A 17,440-nucleotide genomic window follows, 5' to 3' on the forward strand; every position below is an offset into this window, starting at 1 on the left:
TTCATTGGTGTAAAAAGGGGAGATAAGTAATGTTAGCGCTCTAGACGGCGCGCGTAGCATGATGACGCAATACGCCCGCGGCCATATTAGGGATGCGCGCGCATCCCAGCGAAAAGAGCGCGAGTGCCGGAGCTGGGAAGAAGCAGCGGCTCGGCGCTCTCTGATGAGAATATAGTAAATAAACCCCCGTAATACCCACAGAGCCTCCTGTCATCATTGGGTAACACCCACACTTTACAGTAGCCTATTACTCTTGTATAGCACATTCTTTGACCTGAGTCGCTGCTGGTGTTTACCATGGGTCACAATTGAGAGCTCTGGAGTTGAGGCTGACGGCAATGCGAGTCGCACACAGTGCTTGTCAGTGGGCATCCAGTCCTTGGCCTCTCCGCAGAGTGTAGCTATCAATGTTCAAGTATTACATTTGAAATTGCTAATTACCAATATTACACTATTAAAGCAATCCCTGCATTTTGCTACAAATGAAATTTGGGATTTTGATTCTGTGCAAATGTGTATGAAGGAGGTACACCGTTGTGAAAATTCACAGGATATTTTAAAAAACAAATATTCAATATTAATTATTTACAACAAAATAATTGACAAAACCATTAGTTCTGGTTTATTTATATGTGTATGTCAGTTGTGTATCTGGATACAATAACAAAGCTTAGAAAGAAACACAAAAAATAACTCGAGGAGCGCACTATGAAAATTATAACATTTTAGTGTAGGTGATTACGCCTCGCCCTTTCTGAGCCTCTTTTGGAGACCATCATCCAAATTCTCTTCTGTAGCTGAGCTTCACGCGCTCGCCCGTACGTCACTTCCGGTGGATTATTCTCCGTGTAGACAAAGAGTGCAGTACCAGGGGAAGATAATGCACCGGAGGATTTGTAGGAGTAGGACGTTAAACATGCGTTTATACCTTGTAGCGGTAGTAGCAAACACAACGTCGGGAAGAGGATAGAAATCCCCAGGACTATACCGGAAGCAGTGCAACAGGCGGCCGTTACTAGGGCAACGAAGGAAGCAACGGAGAGGGGCGGGGACTAAAGACACGAACGCTGGCTCCTCTACAACCGACTAAGCGAAGATTAACAAATCCACATTAGCTTTTAACCAATCCATTTTGTGCTGTTCCTGAGAGCGATATGCAGCCCAGCAGATACCGGGGGCGGCTTTCGGCAGGCAGTCCAGCGGTGAGTACAACGGCTTTGTCTCCTCTTACTGGCAGAGGGGGAGGGACATTACATTACGTGGTTGCCCCAGTAGATATCTAGAAGGCAGTCTGTGAGATGTACACACACGCACGTGCCCTGAGCATGTGACCGTGTTAACTGCATTGTTGACGTTTCTGGATACATTTTATTTCGTCTACATAGTAGAGGGCTGCAAAGTTCCCTTTCTGCCTATATGTGCCATTTCTGTCTTTGAAGTGAGCGAATGCGTTTCCAGGACTAAGGTGGAACACTTTTGAGTGATATTATACCATAAACATAATTGCAGACCTCCGTACCTAGCTGTAAAACACCACTCATTTGTAGAAAAATGCAGGGATTGCTTTAGTAGTGTAATATTGGTAATTAGCAGTGAGTAGAGTGGTAGTGAAATTGCCGCAGAAGCACACATTGACTTAAATGTACCCTAAGTTGAAGTATATTGAGATCCCCAGTAGAAAGCTACCATACAGTCGTACATTTCTAGCTTGCAAAACATGGCATTCAAGCAGTCTTCTTTCAAAGGGAACAGCAACATATACATTTCGGGGTATGATTACCCAGTAACATAATTTCCCCCTTCTACCTCAGTTACAGTGTGGTTTGTGGCCGAGGGCTGCACCAGTAGGGGTGGGGTCAGTGGGGGTGGGGGAGCGAGGCGGGGCTAGAATAAAAAAAATCAAACCCGTTTCAAAACATTAGGCAATGCGACGATGCTGTATTTCAAAAGCAGATGTAACTTCAAAGAGCACATTTTGATGATACATTTTTATTAGTAGACAATAGCAATCTTAAGAGACATTGCATAGCTTCACACACACTTTGACCCCAATTCCATCACAGTCTCTCTCTCTCCCTGTCAGCCTCTCTCTCAGTCAGTCCGTCTCTCGCTCTCTCTGTCAGTCTGTCTCTCTCTCTGTCAGCCAGTCAGTCTCCCTCTCTGTATCTCTCTGTTAGTCTCAGTCAGTCAGCCTCTCTCTCAGTCGGTCTCTCTCTCTCTCTCTCTCTCTGTCAGTCTCTCTCTCTCTCTCTTAGTCAGTAAGTCTATCTCTCTCTCTTAGTCAGCCTATCTCTCTCTTAGCCAGTCTCAGTCAGTCTCTCTCTCTCTCTGTGAGTCAGTCAGTCAGTCTCTCTGTCAGTCTCAGCCAGCCAGTTTCTCTGTCAGTCTCTCTCTCTGTCAGTCAGTCTCTCTCTCTCTCTCTTTCTCTCTGTCAGTCTCAGTCAGTCTCTCTCTAGGTCAGGCAGTCTCTCTGTCAGTCTCTCTCAGTCAGTCTCTCTCTTTCTCTCCATCAGTCTATCTCTCTCTCCATTAGTCAGTCTCTCTCTCCCTGAGTCAGTCATTCTCTCCCATAGTCAGTCTCTCTCGCTCTCTGTCAGTCAGTCTCTCTCTGTCAGTCAGTCTCTCTCTCTCTCAGTCAGTCAGTCTCTCTCTGTCAGTCTCAGTATCTCTCAGTCCGTCTCTCTCTCGTCTCTCCTAGTCCGTCTCTCTCTCTCTGTCACTCTCTCTCTCTGTCAGCCATTCTCTCTCTCTCTCTGTCAGTTAATCTCTCTCTATCTCAGTCAGTCTCTCTCTCTGTCCGTCAGTCTCTCTCTCTGTCAGTCTCTCTGTCAGTCAGTCAGTCTCTCTGTCATCAGTCTCTCTCTCTCTGCCATCAGTCTCTCTCTCTCTCTCTCTCTCTCTCTCTCTCTCTCTCTAAGTCTCTCTCTCTCTCTCTCTCTCTCTCTGTCAGTCAGTCTCTCTCTCTGTCAGTCAGTCAATCTCTCTCTGTCAGTCTCAGTATCTCTCAGTCCGTCTCTCTCTCGACTCTCCTAGTCTGTCTCTCTCTCTCTCTCTCTGTCACTCTCTCTCTCTGTCAGTTAGTCTCTCTCTATCTCAGTCAGTCAGTCTCTCTCTCTGTCCGTCAGTTTCTCGCTCTGTCAGTCTCTCTGTCAGTCAGTCAGTCTCTCTGTCAGTCAGTCTCTCTATCACCAGTCTCTCTCTCTCTGCCACCAGTCTCTCTCTCTCTCTCTCTCTCTCTCTCTCTCTCTCTCTCTCTCTCTCTCTCTAAGTCTCTCTCTCTCTCTGTCAGTCAGTCTCTCTCTGTCAGTCTGTCTCTCTCTCTCCATCGCTCAGTCTCTCTCTCTGAGTCAGTACCTCTGTCAGTTAGTCTCTCTGTCATCAGTCTCTCTCTCTGTCATCAGTCAGTCTCTCTCTGTCAGTCTCTCTCATTCAATCTACCTCAGTCAGTCTCTCTCTCTCTGTCAGTCAGTCTCTCTGTCAGTCAGTCTCTCTGTCAGACAGTTTTTCTAGTCTTTCTGTCATCAGTCTCTCTCTCTCTCTCTGACAGTCAGTCTCTCTCTGTCAGTCTCTCTGTCAGTCAGTCTCTCTATGTCAGCCAGTCTCTCTCTGTCAGTCAGCCCCTCTCTCTCTGTTGCTCAGTCTCTCTCTCTGAGTCTGTCCCTCTGTCAGTCAGTCTCTCTGTCATCAGTCTCTCTCTCATCAGTCAGTTTCTCTCTGTCAGTCTCGCTCCACTCTCTCTCGCTCCACTCTCTCTCCACTGTCTTTCTCTCTCTCGGGCCATGGGTACATTACCTGCAAGGTCTGCGTGCCGCCAAGGAAGGCCTGCTGAGCCTCAGGCAGCACGCAGGCCGTACTATGAGTACCACAGCCCTAGACTCTTCCTTTCTTCATTACCTGACATCTGAGGACAGTCCCCGTCAGGCATGCAGTTTATGAACTTGTATGTGGTGCATTCGACTTAGGATTATGAAATTTGCTAGTAAGTAAGGACTTATTACCCCTTCGTTAGTGCTCCTTTTCCTAGTCATTACTGGTGAGTACCCAGGTGCCTTAGTCTTCTAGCCGTCGTTATTGTGAGCAGAAAACCACTTTAGATGGTACCTAGGAAATAGCTGCCATTTCTTTTGGCTAAAAAAGGTGTTCCTTTTAAGCCCTTCGAGACTACTGACGGATGTATGTCATTACAACTCATGCTTTTACTCCGCATGCCATTACGACGCAACTTTTACAACGCAAGTCGTTACAACGACTTGCGTTGGGGGGCGCTGGATAGTGGAATAGTTTAATTTACTATTCCAACTCCAGTCCCCGTGGATAGTAGGGAAGGTGTTGGATAGTAATTAAACTATTCCCTATCCTAGAGCGCCCTCCAGCGCAAGTCGTTGTAATGACTTGCGTTGTAATAGTTGCGTCGTAATGGTAGTGCAGAGTAAAAGTTGCGTTGTAAAGGATGTTTCCCCTACTGACCGATCCCATTTTGCTACTGGTCTTGGAATTACCTGTTCCCTTAGTTTGAAGCTTCTCAGAAGCTTTGAGGCAAGAAAAACTATTTTAGAGATGTCAGAGACTTGCTCCCTAAAGACTATAATCGTGGCCTATTGAGGTGATAAGATTTAGAGGGATATTTCCAATAAGAAACAGCACTTAAACTCCAAGATCTGCATCAGATCTCATTATTTAGCTTCTAAGCCTTCAGTTTTACACAAGTTCTCAAACTGTAACCAGTGCTTAGAATAGGACTGAAGAGCAGACATCTTCCAGGCCGATTTAATGTCTAGCTCAACTTCCAAAGAACATTGTAATTTCTGTCTAGTTCAATTTCCCTAGAACACCCTCATTTTTGTAGGGCAAGCCTCTCAGTCTTCATGCCACAAGATGTAAACTCAGCAGTTTTCTTTGGAAGAGCACTGGAAACTGTAGAGGTGGATGGTTCAGCGGAAGGTGACCGAATTGATTCACTGCTAGCTGGTTGAGTATCGAAAACCACAGACTGGGTGGCCAGAATGGGGCAATCAGAATCACCTCGACTTCCTCTCACTGCAGGTTTTTTGATGATACAAAAATAAAGTTGGGAGGTTTCGACATAGTCTGTCTACCTGTATGTTAACCCTGCCTGGGATATAAGTTGCTTTGAGGGACAAAACATGGGTCTCTGCCCAAGCATAAATACTCTCCACCAAATCTACCAGTTCCTTGTTTTTCATTCCCCCTAGAACCGCTTTGAGTTAGAGGGTTTAAGAGAACCTGAGCAGAGCCTACTAAACCGATACCTATCTCAGTTCCTTCCAATTCGAGGAATAGGTTGCTTCATTTTTGACCATTTATTTCTCAATTACAACCCCTTTTAAGGCTGCCTCCTAATCCCATGCACTCTCATCTGATGTTACCATCACTGGATTGGGATATTGAAAGTAAATGCCCTTTTTCAAATTCAGAGGCGCTAACCACCACTGGAGTTTGTCTCTTACCTCTTGTGATGGTTAGCAGATGGGGACAGGTGGTTGAGCAGATGGTATATGAGAGTTTGTTGGTGTTGTTGTGTCCAAGACACTACCAGGGTGCTGAGGACATTAGCCCTGGATCCTTCAACCAAGTTCTCGCTGAGACCTTAGGAAGAGAAAGGTTTAATAACAAAATCTGTAGATTCTTTATTCTTGAATCTGGCAGGAAGTCTTGACAGAATGGGTGTATCTAGAAGTTCCCCTATGAAGATCGTTTTTATTGTGGGCTGCAGACTGAATTTCTAGTATTTGATTATCAAATCCATAGATTGTAGAGTGGTACACACACCACACAGGTTTAAACCTTTAAAAAAGTAGAACCAGAAATAAGTCAATCATCTAGGTAGGAAAATGTCTGTTTACACTGTAACTGCAAGTGTGCTACCACTGGCGCTAGTACCCATGTCAATATTCTCTGCGAAGATGACAGCTGAAGGGTAGAACTTTATACTGATAGTGGCTTCCCCTCACCGTAAACCTGAGATACTGTTATGTGGAAATATGCATCCCAAAAATTTAATCCCTTGCATGCTGCCGCGATTCTGCGCCTCTGCGGCAAAATCGCGAGTGGGCGGGTTCATGACGGCCCCCAGCCGTCATCAGCACACGAGCGCCGTAGTGCATGACGGATGGGGGCCGTCATCAGCATGCAAGGGGTTAATGTTGCCAAAAAAATCCTGTTTGACAAAATAAGCATTGTGGACTGTAAGGTTAGCATCCTGAATCTGGTATTGTGAACAAAAGTGTTCAGTGTTTTTAGGTCCAACACTTGCCTGAATTTTTCTCCTGGCTTTAGCAGCAAAACTCTTATTTAGCAAAAACCATTTAATCTCTGAGAAGAAGGATCTGGTATTATTGGTTCTTTGTACGTCGGCCTAGAGATAGCTTTAGCTGTCTCGACAGACATATGTTTTCAGAAAAAATCATAAATAAAAAAATATCTAAATATACAAACAGGAGTTTTCAGTCAGTTGCCCTCTCTGTTGGTCTGTTCGACTGTCATTCACAGTTTACTTCTGCCCACCCCCAGCATACAGCATGAGGCAATGGGTCAGCCTACTTTAGCCATTGGCTTTTCTCACTGTGAGTGACAGCAAATTGCTTCTGCACTTTTGTCTATTCACTTGCTGAGTAGTGACTTCAGTGCCAAGACTCGTAAGTCATTGTCTCCTTTCATTATTCATTAGGTTTTGCCTGCACAGCACTTGCGCTGTGCTTGTGAAATCTTTTGTATTTCATATATTTTAAAAGGGGGCTCTTATCAGTTCCCGTTGCCGAATTACCGTGTTTGTTCGCATTTGTGTGGTTAATCTTTTTTTTATTAACTTCCCCTGGATGCATGGGATTGAAAATATATCGATAAGTAAAATAAAAGGTTCTCAAGGGGACAAAGACCAGCAACAGAAAACAATTCCATCAATAAGGGAGGAGAAAAAAAAGGGCAACCCAAATAGTAAGGGAAGAAAGTATACGAAGTAGCCGACAGAAATCTCTCGATTCTATCAAACGTAACAAATCCATCGAGCTACCATCAGCATGAGAAGCCATTGTTACTCAAGTTACCAATACCTCGGCCTCAGCTTCTAATCCAATACAAGAAGGGCTAAACAAAAGAGCAAGGAAAAGATTAAGAAAAGCCCACAACAAAAGAAAGAAAGCAACGAATGCCAGCCTGCTCCCCAAACCAAAAGACATGTTTCCAATTTTCAAATATTTGGAATCTTGTCAGTGTGAAACAACGGATTGGTCGACCACATGTCCGAGTAGACTACCTATTTCACCTACTCTCGCTGATGCTGGCAACAAGCCTATAATGCCACATTTAATAGAAGCATCACATTCTCCAGTGCTAGGACAAGGTTTGGTACAACGGCCCCCTCTAGTAAGCAGTGACCTGCAGATTGCAGTGCAAAATAAGGTAAGAGGAAAGCGATATATACAAAATATGGAAAGCCTGTGGGTAACAACTACTCTTTCTCCTCTATGAAATTATTAATTCATCCCACGGTACGCTTCAAGGGGTACTCATGATATCTTGAATTGTGGTAGTATTTTGAAACTTCTAGTGCATGTGTTCACCTGCAAGGGGTTTTTCTATAATTTCTTGAACTTATCCCTTTAAAAATATGTCAGAAAGGAAAACACTTTCATATGGTGAAGAGTATATCAACAAACTGATTCAGGACCAGGTGGAATTTTATTTTTTAGGGGCAGGCATAGCACCTCTAGACTCTACCTTAAACTAAAATCTTTCTAAATGAGAAAGACTAGAAAAGAAGTAAATACGTTCCCGCCTTCATGGACATCTCTTAACAAAATATCTACAGTCCAACATCATCCCCAAGGGACTTCAGGTAAAAAACAAACCAGCAATTTTTATAGACATTCCTAAATTTCGTGAAGGTTTCATTCAGCTTTGTGGCAAACAACTGCTCGAGGCATTGAATGCTGCTAGGGGTTGAGACTGTTCTTGAATATGTTAAAAAGCTTACGCAATAGATAGCAGACCTAAAAAAAGGAGATTCTTGAGGACAGGGCCCTCAATAACGCCAAAGAAGCCTTGGAACGTGCTGAAAAAACTATTGTGGAATTTAATATAAGCACTCTAAATAAGAAACGTGACAAACTAGCAAAAGACATCAGAGCATATGACAAGAAAGTGACTTATCTCTATTTATTGAAGGAGTATTACCAGTAGGATAATAAGGTCTACTACAGTAGTAGAGGCAGACAAGGTCTAAGAAGGTTTGCCACCTTCTTCGACTCATCCCTCGGTAGCAGTTCAGAGAGTAGCACAGATAGACCCACCATCAGGACTAACAGTCACCCATACAATCAGGGCCCAAGGTTGCAAGACACACATAGTGTATCACCTTTTTTAGGGGACAGGACATGGATGTCGATCAGAGGCCAAGACCAGAGCTGGGACAGGCCCAGAGCGTAGAACAGAGGAAGGAACGCAAGGGTCAGATTTTACCCATAAGAGAATCATGGGGAAAGCCAGACCCAACGTCAGATCTACAGATGGTAAGGGAGAGGTTGTTCTCTACTTCCAATTAAACTAGTAGAGAGGAACCAGGGATTCAACAACTGACCCATACAGACCCCATCATTAACATTTCGGACTACATGCTTACTGAACCAGAGAAAGACATCCTATCCAAAGGTGTCTCCTTCATCCCCACGGTCCCACCTAATTCGTTTAACATTACATTTGGAACTACAGCAGTTCTTTTTTTTTTTTTTGTGTTGACATTTTTTATTAGCATTTCAGATTCATTAAACAAAACAAGAAAACTCAAATACAAGTAATAAGGGTAAGAATCATATGTTATAAATTAAAAAGTAAATCCATATATAGAACACTATTTAATATTATGCTATCTAGGATAATAAATATATATAACAATATATAAAGGAAAGACTGAAAAAGCATATAAAATCAAGTGTTAAAAACTAAATGATAACAAATACACACATGTTAAGAGAGTAGAAAAGGATTCCATATCTGTGAAAATAACTCTAGTTGATATTGAATATTATATATAATCCTTTCATGCGAAGCATTCTGAATCATAGCAGATAACTAGGACTCTTGAGATGGTAGAGTGGAAGATTTCCATTGTCTCAATATACAGATTTTAGCAGTTGCAAGCGCGGTATGTAGGAAACGAGATTGTGGTTTAGAAAGAGTGGGAACATTTGTAAAATCATGTAATATAATATTAGCTGTAGAAAGGGGTAAATGCAGTGAGATAGACTTATGTAAGGTCTGACCTATGTAAGACCAATAATCTTTAACTATTGGACACGTGCAAAGAATATGAACAATATCACATCCAGAAGCATTACATCTCCAACAATTGGAATGCGGTAACAAGCCTGCCTTATGTAATTTAACCGGAGACCAATGCCAGTCATGTAGAATTTTAAATAAGCAAAACTTTAAACGAGCTTCTCGAGCTGACTTATCCAAACCATCTAGTATATTCATCCATTCCATATCTGAATAAGAAGTCTGTAAACGTGTTTGCCATTTGGAGAGCGCAGGGTAATGGGTGTGAAAATAATTGAGATGTAATTGTTTTGTAGAGACCTGAAATGACACCTTTCTGTTTGCCCCAAATTTGTAAATAAAACACTATTGGTGATATAGATAATGACCAAGTTGTGGAACCAAGAGCTTTGAGAAGAGATTTTCTAAGTTGATCGTATTTCGCATGCTGCAGCGGGGGTAAGTTGAATTTATCCATTAACTGTGATAGAGGTTTAAGATCCCCCATAATGGAGAATTTGGTCTAGTGTGAGAATGCCTGCCGATTTCCATTGAGGCCATAGAAAGCTTCTACCTTTAATGGGTATTCTGGAGTTGTTCCATATAGGAGCCTTTACATGTAATCGAGAATTAATGCCCAAGATACGATGCGCTCTTTGCCATATCTTACGCATTGCAGACAATAGGGGGTTGCGTGGAACTATGCGTCTTGAACCAGATCCATATAAAACTGCAAGACCATTTTTTGCAGAGAGAAGATGACGCTCAACATGGACCCAATGTGTATTTAAATTATCTTGGAGCATGTATGAGAGCTGAGATAAATGCAAGGCAATGGTATAATGTTCAATGGAGGGAAGACTGAGACCACCATAGGAATGATAAGCATTTAATTTATGTATAGCCAGACAAGGTTTAATAGACAGACCCCCCAGGATATAGCGGCATGGATTCGCAAATTTAGCGGCACAAATATGGAAATTTAGCGGCACAAATATTGAAATTTAGCGGCATTTTTGCGGCACTTTATTTTACTCATAATTATTCATTTTCAGCCTTAAATCAATGGAAACCGTTTTAGCAGAGTATTCCACTTTGAATAGGCAACCTGAATATGGAATAGAGGAAGCAGCCCACAGGTCAATGCTGTTTTCCCTTGGAAATGCAATTCTCCATTTGCTTTAGCATAGCCTGGGATTTTTTCAGGCAGCGCAGCCTTTGAGACGGCTGCTGGCCCGAACGCTGCTCAGATAAAAAGCCTTCTTGAGACTGGCACTTTTTATTCTCAATCACTGCCTGCACATACAAAGCAATGGGCACGTCTGCAATGAGGGTGAACATTTTCCTACTAGGGTGACATTACAATCTCTAAAAAATACTGGAGGAAAATGCAAGATGTGTGGTAGGGGGCCGCACATCAGTAGGGGCTGAGGGGCGCCCCCTCAAGGACGGGTAAGCCTGGGGCCCCCTCCCCGCACCGCGTGGGCTGCGGGGGGCCTTTGTTACGCCCCTGATCTGCTCTCCCCTCTCACTTTATTACACTTTTCGTACCCCTTTCATTCACTCTGTGCTCCCTTTTCCTCATCCTGGGTGAGCCGAGGGATTTTCAGTGTAAGGCGCCGTCATTCCACCTTTTTTCTGCGCCCTGCGGGTTATCCTGCTTTTCATTCAAAGAGGGGCAGGGCAAAATTCACAGGTAAGGGCTCCCTAATTATCTGTCTAATCGCTGCTATCCTCATGCAGATGCAGCGATTAGGCCCAGAGAGACGGACCAGCCGGCAGATATTGATCAAAATCCCCTGGGCCTCCTGGGCCCCCTGGGCCTCCAAACTCTGCAGCTTTTGAAAGCGCGAGGCCCCCTGGCTGCGAGCCGGTCCTCGGAAGCTTGTTTCCGGTCCAGGGAAGGCATGGCTTGGCAGTTCAGGCTGGACTGTTCCCATGAGGCACAGGGTCAGACTGATTTGCATATAGCCATGTCTTAACTGGGGTGGCAGATTGGGCTAAAGAACGGTGATGGATCAAACCCAGATCTCTTGACTGGGTGTGAGTGTTTGTTTGGTTCAGATGCACCGTCCATCACCGCCCCCTTTTGTGGCGCGGGGGCCCTGGCACTGTTGTGTGGGCACGTGTCTGGCACTCAATCTGTCGCTGGTGTGACATCAGTGTAGTTTTGGTTCAGGGGTCTCTCCCATGAGGTTACCAGCTTTCCATCACCGAGTGGAGTCTAGTGCACCTGAACCATTAGTCGTGTGAGTGGATGTGTCCCTGTGTCAGATGAAGCCCATCTTCAATGAGCCGTGGGTGCACGCGAGTGTGAGTGCTCGTATTCATCTGTGGGGCGGCACGGAATCACTAACGAATCTTCTAGAACGGCAGGCATGCCTGTTGCCTGTCTGTTGCGTATGTGTGCAAGACAACCGGTGGCAGCAAGTGCTAGGCATATCTGGGTATGTGGGATGTGTGTCCTTCCAGTGCACTTTGTGCATTGAGGTGGACGAGGGGCCTGAACAGGTAAGGAGTGTGTGTAAAACGCCCCTCCCCCCCCACCCACACACACACACACGTCTCAGAATCTCCCACATATGCCAACGGCTCAGCCTTGCCTGGGGCGCTGGGCCTGCCGACTCCAAGGCCAGGCCGTCAGGGAGAGATTTTACCTTGTCTGATAGAGGAGTGGCCAAGAAGCTAATGACATGCCTGCCTGGTGGCATATGAGTTCCTCCTTTTTGAAACAGAACTTTTACGTTAAAGCAAAAATGAAGTGCTATAAAAAGAGGTGGGGGACTGTAAGAAAAAATGTAGGATTGTGTGGTAGAATTCCTTCAGTCCCTAGCTTGTGCACAGCATTAATCTGATACCTTCACCACCACCTCCTCAGAACATTCCTCGACCTGAGAAGACTCTATCTGAAAAAGGCAGCCCTGCTGGAAGAAAAATCCTGGCATCTAACTCCTAGCTTTTTCTGAGAGGAGAGGTCTCAAACAAGGACTCAAATACTAAAGGACCACTGAATGTTCTACTCTATCATTGGCCTGGAATTGCACCTAGCTCTCTTTCCACCCCTAACTTTTGTCTTTCCAAAGTGGTTGACTTTTTCAAGGTGTTTTCGTCTTGAAACATAAAAAATATCCACATATCTGGTTCCCCTTAACTTACTTTAGTGAACTTGGTGTCTATTTGATTATATGCTCATTATATTTGTCCCTATTATTCTGCAATGGCTGGGAATTTTATAGCATTATGCTCTTTACTATATGGCTGTTGGTACTGCTTGAATTTATCACACACTTCTCTATGGACTTATCACACACTTCTCCAGGGACTGTCTGCTGCTCTTTCTACAGCTACTAGTGCTTGGACAGGGTGCTCTCAGAACAGCCGTTTGACCTAATCAGAGTGGGTGTAATGAGTTGGTAGGGACACCCAAATAAATAACCCTAATCTCTGACAACTGCTTTTCTTTTGTGCATGCCTGTGGATTACTTCTCATCACTCCAGGAAAAACTCAGCTTCTTTACAATGGCTGCCTGTATCCAGGGCATGTTTGCATGTCACGCACATCATCTGAGGGGAAAAAATAGAGCATTTGCAATGTATCCCCTGTTTGCTTCTGTCACTCTTTGTCAGATGCTAAAGACCTTATCAACACGCAATTAAAATACATCTATTCTGTCTCACTTTTCATCACCTATCATGTGTCCAGGCATAGCAACCCAGACAAAATAAGAGTACAACTCTTGTCACTCAAACGCAACCCCAAACATGCTTCCCAGGTAGGATGAACTGCCATTCAACATTAGTCGAATCAAGTAACCCCCCTTCTGCAGTTTAGCGTGGTAACCGCTCTAAAATGTCTTTCAGCAGATGATGTGGCTTAATGGTTAGAACAACAGATTTTGAAATTGGGGAACCAGGTTCGAGTAAAACATCCTGTGATTCCTGGCAAATCACTTAATCTCCCCATGCCTACAGATATGAATGTGTCTGTCTAATACAATTGGTGCTCATGTAAAGCGATCTGATACCTTCGGGTCGAGTTCGCTTTATATAAAACTGCAACAACAAAAAAATTCTCTTGTAAGCGAGGCACTATATAAAGGAAGTTACATTACCATACAGTGGTTTCCCTCTAGAACCCCACACTCCTCTTTGCCTCATATTAAAGCACCTAGTGGTCAAGGAGGTGAGGGGGCAACTACTGGGATAAGCTGTACATGCCAAAAGATAATTCCCTTTGGGCACCATGTTTTAGCAGGGGGGCGGGTGGCTGCAGTAGTTTCTGGTGCTGATAAAGGATGCTGCCTTACTGCCCCCTAAACAGGCCCAGTGCCTTTAGCTACTTTAACATTCTGCTTCTCAAAGGGGCCATGCAGTAAATAGAAAACATCTCTTCTGCGGCTCGCGCACACCCTCTGCTGCACGGGGTCCCGATTTCGCGGCACTTTAAAAAAAAATCACGGCACTTTAACAAAAGTGCCGATTTCGCGGCAAGCCACGAAATCGCAATATCCTGGAGGGTCTGAATAGAACCCCATATGAAAGATTTAATTTTGGAATCTATAAGGCGCAATGTGGATAAGGGAACATGAAGAGGAAGCATACCAAGAATATAAAGAAAGCGCAGTAACGTAACCATCTTCACCGTTTGAACTCTACCCCATAAAGACAGACCCAGCGCTTTCCATTTGTCAAAATCTCGTTGCATCTGAATGATTAAAGGCCCTAAATTATATGATACCATGGTGTCCAATCCCTTATTTACCAAGATACCTAAATATTTTAACCGAGAAGGTTGCCAATGAAATGAATATCCCTGTATCACATCCCTTGAGGTGCCATCTGAGATGGGAAGTGCTTCACTCTTATCCCAATTTATTTTATACCTAGAAAAAGAAGAAAATTCCTCTATAATTTGAAGCAATGATGATAAAGATCTGTTTAATAGTTCTGAAGATTAGGACTCGCACAGCAAATGTGTTGAAAATGTATCTTAATTTAACAGGTTGTCGCGTGCTACGTAGGTATCGCCGTCTGTTCCATCCAGCGTAGAGTATAGACGTCAATGAATGGCAACCTCTAATATAGGGGAAGCTGCCTGCGTGCACAGCTGTGGGGGAACCTCAATAGGTTTTGTCTGTTTAACAGTCTCAATTAAGTTTTATTTGAAAAAACTTCTCAGAAAGACTTCATGTTCAATGTTGTTTATTCACAACCATTGGTCATTCAATCCTTAAACTTCAATATCTTTGTTGTGATACATCGCCGTGGGTATACATTTCCCAATGCATTTCGGGCGTTACTGTTGCCCTTCGTCAGGGGATTCCACTCTAAACAATAAAGAAAGTACATATTTTGTGTGTAACTACCTGTTGTGTTGTCTCACGTAAAACATTACATATATGATCATGCCATGCCTTGTTGAGAATTGTTGATTCAGAAAAGGGGGTGGTGATGAACAGAGTGCCTGAATTAAGCAGACCACTCTTACCCAGTCCAAAGATCAGGGCTTGATCCATCACCGTTTTTTAGCTCACTGCACCATCCCAGCTCAGAACTTGGCTATATGCAAATTAGTCTGTTCCTGTCCCAGTGCATGATGGGAACAGGGCAAACCAAACTACCAAGCCAATTTTTATACTGGGAAGGAAACAAGCTTCCGGGGACCGGTTTCTGCCATTTCAGGCGTCGTCGGCCCGGCTTGCTTGAATCCTGATGGTGCAATGAGCAAGGGACTCACATCTGAGTATACCCTTCCATGCTTATGGTGGACAAAATGATTCAGAAAAGGGGGTGGTGATGAACAGAGTGCCTGAATTAAGCAGACCACTCTTACCCAGTCCAAAGATCAGGGCTTGATCCATCACCGTTTTTTAGCTCACTGCACCATCCCAGCTCAGAACTTGGCTATATGCAAATTAGTCTGTTCCTGTCCCAGTGCATGATGGGAACAGGGCAAACCAAACTACCAAGCCAATTCTTATACTGGGAAGGAAACAAGCTTCCGGGGACCGGTTTCTGCCATTTCAGGCGTCGTCGGCCCGGCTTGCTTGAATCCTGATGGTGCAATGAGCAAGGGACTCACATCTGAGTATACCCTTCCACGCTTATGGTGGACAAAATGATTCAGAAAAGGGGGTGGTGATGAACAGAGTGCCTGAATTAAGCAGACCACTCTTACCCAGTCCAAAGATCAGGGCTTGATCCATCACCGTTTTTTAGCTCACTGCACCATCCCAGCTCAGAACTTGGCTATATGCAAATTAGTCTGTTCCTGTCCCAGTGCATGATGGGAACAGGGCAAACCAAACTACCAAGCCAATTCTTATATTGGGAAGGAAACAAGCTTCCGGGGACCGGTTTCTGCCATTTCAGGCGTCGTCGGCCCGGCTTGCTTGAATCCTGATGGTGCAATGAGCAAGGGACTCACATCTTAGTATACCCTTCCACGCTTATGGTGGACAAAATGATTCAGAAAAGAGGGTGGTGATGAACAGAGTGCCTGAATTAAGCAGACCACTCTTACCCAGTCCAAAGATCAGGGTTTGATCCATCACCGTTTTTTAGCTCACTGCACCATCCCAGCTTAGAACTTGGCTATATGCAAATTAGTCTGTTCCTGTCCCAGTGCATGATGGGAACAGGGCAAACCAAACTACCAAGCCAATTCTTATACTGGGAAGGAAACAAGCTTCCGGGGACCGGTTTCTGCCATTTCAGGCGTCATCGGCCCGGCTTGCTTGAATCCTGATGGTGCAATGAGCAAGGGACTCACATCTGAGTATACCCTTCCACGCTTATGGTGGACAAAATGATTCAGAAAAGGGGGTGGTGATGAACAGAGTGCCTGAATTAAGCAGACCACTCTTACCCAGTCCAAAGATCAGGGCTTGATCCATCACCGTTTTTTAGCTCACTGCACCATCCCAGCTCAGAACTTGGCTATATGCAAATTAGTCTGTTCCTGTCCCAGTGCATGATGGGAACAGGGCAAACCAAACTACCAAGCCAATTCTTATACTGGGAAGGAAACAAGCTTCCGGGGACCGGTTTCTGCCATTTCAGGCGTCGTCGGCCCGGCTTGCTTGAATCCTGATGGTGCAATGAGCAAGGGACTCACATCTGAGTATACCCTTCCACGCTTATGGTGGCCGAAGACGGCTGTAATGCCAGAAACCGGTCCCCGGAAGCTTGTTTCCTTTCCAGTGAAGAATTGGCTTGGTAGTTTGTTCTGCCCTGTTCCCATGATGCACTGGGCCAGGGACAGACTAATTTGCATATAGCCAGGTTCTGAACTGGGATGGTGCAGTGAGCTAAAAAACGGTGATGGATCAAGCCCTGATCTGTTGACTGGGTAGGAGTGTTCTGATTAACTCAGATACTCTGTCCATCACCACCCCCTTTTTGAAATTATTTTGGCCACCATAAGTGTGGAAGGGTATACTCAGACATGAGTCCCTTGCTCACTGCACCATCAGGATTCAAGCAAGCCGGGCCGAAGACGGCTGTAATGCCAGAAACCGGTCCCCGGAAGCTTGTTTCCTTTCCAGTGAAGAATTGGCTTGGTAGTTTGGTCTGCCCTGTTCCCATGATGCACTGGGCCGGGACAGACTAATTTGCATATAGCCAGGTTCTGAACTGGGATGGTGCAGTGAGCTAAAAAACGGTGATGGGCCAAGCCCTGATCTGTTGACTGGGTAGGAGTGTTCTGATTAACTCAGATACTCTGTCCATCACCACCCCCTTTTTGAAATTATTTTGGCCACCATAAGTGTGGAAGGGTATACTCAGACATGAGTCCCTTGCTCACTGCACCATCAGGATTCAAGCAAGCCGGGCCGAAGACGGCTGTAATGCCAGAAACCGGTCCCCGGAAGCTTGTTTCCTTTCCAGTGAAGAATTGGCTTGGTAGTTTGGTCTGCCCTGTTCCCATGATGCACTGGGCCAGGGACAGACTAATTTGCATATAGCCAGGTTCTGAACTGGGATGGTGCAGTGAGCTAAAAAACGGTGATGGATCAAGCCCTGATCTGTTGACTGGGTAGGAGTGTTCTGATTAACTCAGATACTCTGTCCATCACCACCCCCTTTTTGAAATTATTTTGGCCACCATAAGTGTGGAAGGGTATACTCAGACATGAGTCCCTTGCTCACGGCACCATCAGGA

General features: G+C 44.7%; 1 protein-coding gene across 2 annotated transcripts in view; it reads left to right on the forward strand.

The window, feature by feature from the left end:
• The first annotated feature begins 1,016 nt into the window (after positions 1 to 1,016).
• Positions 1,017 to 17,440, forward strand: part of LRRC49 (leucine rich repeat containing 49) — a 1,030,711-nt gene continuing 1,014,287 nt past the window's right edge. For both annotated transcript variants that reach the window (XM_078684608.1, XM_078684609.1), the window contains exon 1: positions 1,017 to 1,202. In XM_078684608.1, the coding sequence (XP_078540734.1) occupies positions 1,155 to 1,202 (48 nt within the window). In that variant the 5' untranslated portion in view covers positions 1,017 to 1,154. The remainder of the gene's footprint in view (positions 1,203 to 17,440) is intronic.

The sequence above is a fragment of the Lissotriton helveticus genome, chromosome 3_2 (assembly GCF_964261635.1).
Source record: "Lissotriton helveticus chromosome 3_2, aLisHel1.1, whole genome shotgun sequence".
NCBI lineage: Eukaryota > Metazoa > Chordata > Amphibia > Caudata > Salamandridae > Lissotriton > Lissotriton helveticus.